General features: G+C 36.8%; 1 protein-coding gene across 1 annotated transcript; it reads left to right on the forward strand.

The window, feature by feature from the left end:
- Window positions 1-1,102: 1,102 nt before the first annotated feature.
- LOC129241800 (uncharacterized) lies at window positions 1,103-1,935 on the forward strand. The gene is made up of 2 exons (XM_054878310.1): window positions 1,103-1,341; window positions 1,491-1,935. Exons 1-2 carry the CDS (start codon window positions 1,224-1,226, stop codon window positions 1,841-1,843), a joined length of 471 nt encoding a protein of 156 aa, XP_054734285.1. The 5' UTR covers window positions 1,103-1,223; the 3' UTR covers window positions 1,844-1,935.
- Window positions 1,936-6,000: the final 4,065 nt, after the last annotated feature.

Genomic DNA, 6,000 nt, shown 5'->3' on the forward strand with positions numbered 1-6,000 from the left:
CATCCGAATTGTTTGCACGCGGAAGTGTTATGCGGAGAGGCTCAGGGAAGGCGATTTCTATTGCCTCGTATAAATTTGCAGCCGAGCGAAACCACACTTCCTTTTACGTTGAAGCGCCGCCAATTTCCCATTACAATAGCCTTTGTCATAACAATAAATAAGGCCCAGGGGCAAACATTATCAAGGCTGTGGCTTCATTTAAAGGAGGATTGCTTTGCTCACGGCCAATTTTATGTGGCGTTAAGCCGGGTTAGATCCTGGGAAAATATACGAGTTCAAATGGGCAATAACGAAAACTTGACGTTGAATGTAGTTTATAATGAAGTAATTTAAAAAAAAAAATTACTGATTTAACTGAAAAAAATTTTTAAAATATGAATAAAAATATACACTTTTCTAATCATCATAACTTTTAATATATAAAAGTGTCACTTATGCTGTTTACTTTCCGTGGGAAAAAAGCCCACCCGATTTTCGGGGGTTACATACTAGTTTTTATTAATTTATTTCTTTCTTTCCCTAGATTTTCCAGTATGTGCTTCCATACTAAATAATCTTATAATACTGCCATAGAATTTTCGCCATTTTCTGACATGTGCAACTGTAAAATACTAAATAAAAATAATGTAAAATCTGCACATCTGACAATTGGGAGTATGTTCAACAATACCTCCTGTGTTCTAACGCTCCATTTCTGCTAGCGTGACGATTTTTATGTCGTGCCGCTTTTGCACATTTTAGTATTTAATTATTTTCATTTGCATTTTATTATTTCACATGAAAGAAGTTTCTATTATTAGGATTTGATCCCGTTAAAAAAATTTATATTCTCGTAAGAAAGGGTTAAGGAGTAAAGTTCAAAAATTATGTTATCAAATTTGAAGTGGATCCGATTGACAGAGTAAACACAATCGAGTGACTTACAGCTCACCCAACATAAAATTTGCATTTTGACAAAATATGTACAGAAGCACCTAAGTGTTAATTGCTGATAATTTTACAAATTATGTTTTTTCAATGTTATCCGTTTGCTACGAAAACAAATGAGGTATAAATACTCTCTGAGATCAATGCCGAATTAGTTTCCCAACTGAACTAGAAGAGTTAGCTGGCAATAACTGTTGCCTCCGCGCGTGTTTCTTCTTTTATTTGTTTTGAAAAAGTAAATGTTTATAAAGGCTCAAATTTAACCATTCAAGCAACACAAATTCTCTCGCCCAGAAATGTTGCGTTTCATCAGCTTTTTTTGCGTCAGCTTAGCTGCTTTGTTTTCCCCAACTGAGGCTAAATATGTGCCTGGTATTTCCTATATTGACGACGTGCAACTCTCTTACAATAATGGTAAATCATTTTATAACAATTAATTACAACAAACCGTAAGATGGCAAGAGTACCCCAAGTAACGCTTCAAGTAGCATTTACGTGCCGTTTTGATACACAACAAACCGTAGTAAATTAACAATTAAGGAATAACTTTTCTTCATCTCCAGGGACTTTGCAATGTGACCGCTTGACTTGTCTAAATAACGTCTATGGATGCAAGATTTCGATTCGAAACAACCCCAGCAACAAGGACGAATTGATTCGCACGAGCAAATGCTATTTGAAAGGTGGCACCATTACTCAGCAGGTATCAGAACCACAATATATGGCGAAGCCGAAGACTGTTGAAATTGACATCGACTCGTATGTGGATGCCAAGTCACTATATACTACCAGCTACAGCTTGAGTTATCAAGAAGTGAAAGGCACCATAGATCCAAAAGGCTGGGCTTCGGTGCAGAAGATTACCAGAGAAAATATGAAGGCTGTCGATGAGTCCATGGGTCAGTTGAAGGACTGACCTGAAAAATGTTAACCGTTTTCATATATGTAAATATGTAATGAAAAAATTGTATTTTATTTTGAGGCGGAAATAAAATAAGTACTTACTTAATTAAATGCAGCAGCTATTTTTTTATTAAAATCGATAAACCATTTATGCCTATTTGGCAGATGTTCAATTGTTAGCATCGTATAGATTTTTCGATTTTATAGATTATTGTAAGAAAACCAATACAGTTTTAAGCCGACTCCGAATGGCAAATGGTTTTTATGATGAGCTTTTCCATGACACTCGGAGGTTTACCATTGCCCTCCGAAGGGCGATCGCTATTAGCAAAAAACTTTTTCTGTTACCTGTTACGGGTAACTAAAGCGGCTTTAACACTATATTCATATCCGGAAATGTGAATTGAGAGTTTAAAAGTATTTCCTGGCATTTTCCTTGTAATTGAACTTCATTGATATTTATTTCCTGTTTGTTTTTTTTATCAATATAAGGAACAAAGGAAAGGATTCATTCGTAGAGTAAATTTTTCTTCAAGGGTACGCCTTCCAATCCGAAACATCTTCTGGCCTGATCTCTAGTCTGTTAGACAGCAAAAAACTTAATCAAAAACTTCCTGTTATTCTCTTAATTACATCCGGCGCTTCCCTAACTCAACTTTTTGCTGGTCTAACTGACGGCCACGGCAGCCAGTGCTTTAGATTTATTATTATAGATTATTGCAAGTGCATTATTAAGTGTAATAATTGTTTTAATTTAATTAAATAAAAAATTAAAATACATTTGCTCTCTTCTCCATTCAAGAATTAGTATAAGCCGGTGCTTTCTCGACTCTGTATTATCGACCCTCTCATAGTCATTGATCATGAGTGACTTTTTTTCTCGTATTTGAACGTCAAAGGGCGAATCTTATAATATCGACAGTTCGACTAACTATCGCTCTTCCGAGTTTTATATTTTGAATTAAAACAAAAACATACGGATCCAATAAATTTGCTATGCCAAATGAAAAACTCTTTGCGAGCGGAGACGTGGGCAAGTCTATGTAGTATTTTTATCAATTATTCTAACAGGTGCAAATGGCAAATCGGAGTAGAGGTTAAACGAGGGATTTTCAGAGAAGTGTTCCATGTAGCTCGAACGTTGCAAACGAGCTGGTGAATACTTGCGCGTTTCTTTTCCTATTAATGCAATTCTACATTTGCATGCTGTCTTCGAATGCAAAGCTTTTTCATAACAAAAATGCATTCCGAGGTGCTTCAATGCCTGCCAGAGGGCAACCGCTACTCGAAAAAGAAGAAAATCATTTTTCCTGCATATCGAAGGAGGGGACGAGTCAATAACCTATTTCTGACATGTCACCCACAATTACGCTGCGGAATTACTTCCCACATAGTATTGTGTAACGAATATGCCAGCGCTCAATGGTTAAAACTATTTAAAATCCTACAAACAGTAATAACTTTGCTTAATGGGAAGATAAATGCATTGGAGGAAAAAATGAATATAAAAAAAATGAAAGTGTGTGACCAAATACTTAGAATAGGAGAAGTTCCCCACTCGGTATAACTATGGGCTATGAATCTGAGTGTGTACCATAGTGGATAACCGCCATAACCTAGCTTAACTTAACTTACAGTCATGTACGAATACACATCCATACATACGAGATGTGTTCAAAAAGTATCGCGAATTTTGAATTTTCGCAGGTTACGTATATTCGAATTTCGATTTTTTATGACGAAATGTTGGTACTCATGTCCCTCCCTCATGCCGACGAGTTCGGCCATTTTGAATGTTAAGTTAAGTCTTCGATTTTTACCTTTTCAAAAAGATGGATCAAAGAACCTGTATCAAATTTTGTGTGAAAAACGAATGTGGACTGTGTCATACGGAGAAGCTACTTTGGACCAAAGCAACACAATCGGTGATACAAAATGTTCTCAGAAGGCCGAGAAGATGCAAACGACGAAAAGCGTGCCGGACGCCCGAGCACTTGAACAATAGACGAAAAAATTGATGATGTGAAGTAAATGGTATTGGCCAATCGTCAAATCACCGTTAGAGAAGTTGCTGAGGACCTAGACATATCGATTGGCTCGAGCTATTCGATTTTTTTCAATGATTTGGGCATGAGACAGGTCACCGCAAAATTCGTACCAAAACTGCTCAATTTCGACCAAAAGCAGCATCGCATGAACATTGTTAATGAGATGTTGGACTCTGTCCGCGACGACCCAAATGTGCTCCAGAGGACTACTGGTGACGAATCGTGGGTTTATGGTTATGTCGTGGAAACCAAAGCTCAATCATCTTAATGGGAGCTGCCGCACGAACCAAGACCGAAAAAGGCGCGCCAATTTCGGTCAAATGTAAAAGTTTTGCTTGCCGTTTTCTTCGATTGCGGGGGCGTTGTGCATCCTGAGTTCTTGTCGCAGGGTAAAACGGTCAATACGGAATATTATCTGCAAGTTATGCGCAATTTGCGCGAAGCAATCCGTCAGAAACGCCCGGATTTGTGGAAGAACAAAATGTGGGCTTAGCATCACGATAACGCCCCTGCTCACACATCGTTGTTTATGCGCGACTTTTTGGCAAAAACAACACACTAATGACCGTATTCCCCAGATCTGGCCCCCTGTGACTTTTTTTTGTTCCCGAAACTGAAGGGGCCCATGAAAGGACGACGCTACGCTACGATTGACGAGATAAAGACGGCACCGAAGGAGGAGCTGAACAAGAAAACAAAATTTTTTTTGAAGTGCTTCGAAGATTGGAAATAACGTTGGCACAAGTGCATAATATCTCATGGGGATAACTTTGAAGGGGCAAAATAGATATTAATGAATAAATAAACAATTTTTGAAAAAAACAAAAAATTCGCCATACTTTTTGAACACACCTCGTATTAATTCATGCACATTTAAAAAGTTGACGCTGAGTCAACTGCATATTTTTGCGCTAAACAGTCGTTCTTCGAATCATGTAAACATCAATTTGTACACATACAAACATTTACTATATTTACATTTATTCATGTGTAACGATCGATCCACACATATTTAAAAAAAATTTGTTTACGTATTAGGCACTTGTTAGTTTTGATGCCATTAGATAACCTACAGGAGTGAGAGAAAAAATATATGTGTATACACACATTAGTACGGCTCAAAAACATAAAGAAAACGTTTTTTCTTGAAGCTAACCCCTAAATTGGTGCTATGGCCAAAAAAGTTAGACTACTATTCTTCACTTCATTCATTTATTAATGATTGAGCTTAAGAATAGCTCACATAATTAAATCCTAGATATAAGAATTCTATACTATAAAGGTGAATGTCTCTACGTTGTTCGCGCATCACTACGAAATGACAACACCAAATGCCGAACAAATTTTTATACATTCATATTTTCACCCAATGAAGGTTATAGACATGTTTTTATGATGGAACTCCCTTCCCACAGCCCCCAGGCCGCGCCACCACTCTCATTCGTCACTAATAATCGAATTTTTGCTTAAATTTAATCTAAAAAATCTTAGTTTTTCCTATTTCCCACTATTTATAACACACTCTAGACTTCATAATCCGCAAAGCTGTTCAACTATGACCCAAAGTTCAAAAACGGTTTGAGATAGAAAATTTATAAAAATAATTTTGCTTGATATTTTTCTGATTGCATGTTTTGATTTTATTCAATGAGGCATAGCAACGGATGCCGGGTATTGTAATACTATGGTTATTAATAAAAAATTATTTTCTATGAAATTATTGTTTGTAATTCTTTTATATTATAATATACCTTTTAGCTTGGTGTGAATAACGACTCCTAGCACAGCGTCGTTTATTTATACTACCTCGCGCAAATGCAGCAACTGGTTATGCCAGGCTTTGAACCCGTTGTCGCCATCGTACACAGGTATTATGTCCTTCAATGTTTCAAACGTTACACCTTCAGTTGCTACTTTGCTTATATTTGTATTCTCTTTTTCCAATTGAGCCTTTTGTAATTTAAGCAGCTCTATTTCTTTCTGCAGCAGTGTAGTTTTTATGTTGTCTTCTACTGTTCCGTTGGACATACCGTTTTTTTCTTTGGCGTCGCTTGAACTGTTTCTCGTTAAACGGTCTCCAAATGTACCGCTACATATATAATATGTGCTAACGCGTTTTGCA

The sequence above is a fragment of the Anastrepha obliqua genome, chromosome 3, assembly GCF_027943255.1.
Source record: "Anastrepha obliqua isolate idAnaObli1 chromosome 3, idAnaObli1_1.0, whole genome shotgun sequence".
NCBI classification, from domain to species: Eukaryota; Metazoa; Arthropoda; class Insecta; order Diptera; family Tephritidae; genus Anastrepha; species Anastrepha obliqua.

Bases quoted from the DNA above. Each gene is read 5' to 3' on its own strand.
- LOC129241800 (XM_054878310.1), top strand. From the start codon at position 1,224: ATGTTGCGTTTCATCAGCTTTTTTTGCGTCAGCTTAGCTGCTTTGTTT. The intron at 1,342-1,490 runs GTAAATCATTTT...CTTCATCTCCAG, and splicing joins GCAACTCTCTTACAATAATG to GGACTTTGCAATGTGACCGC.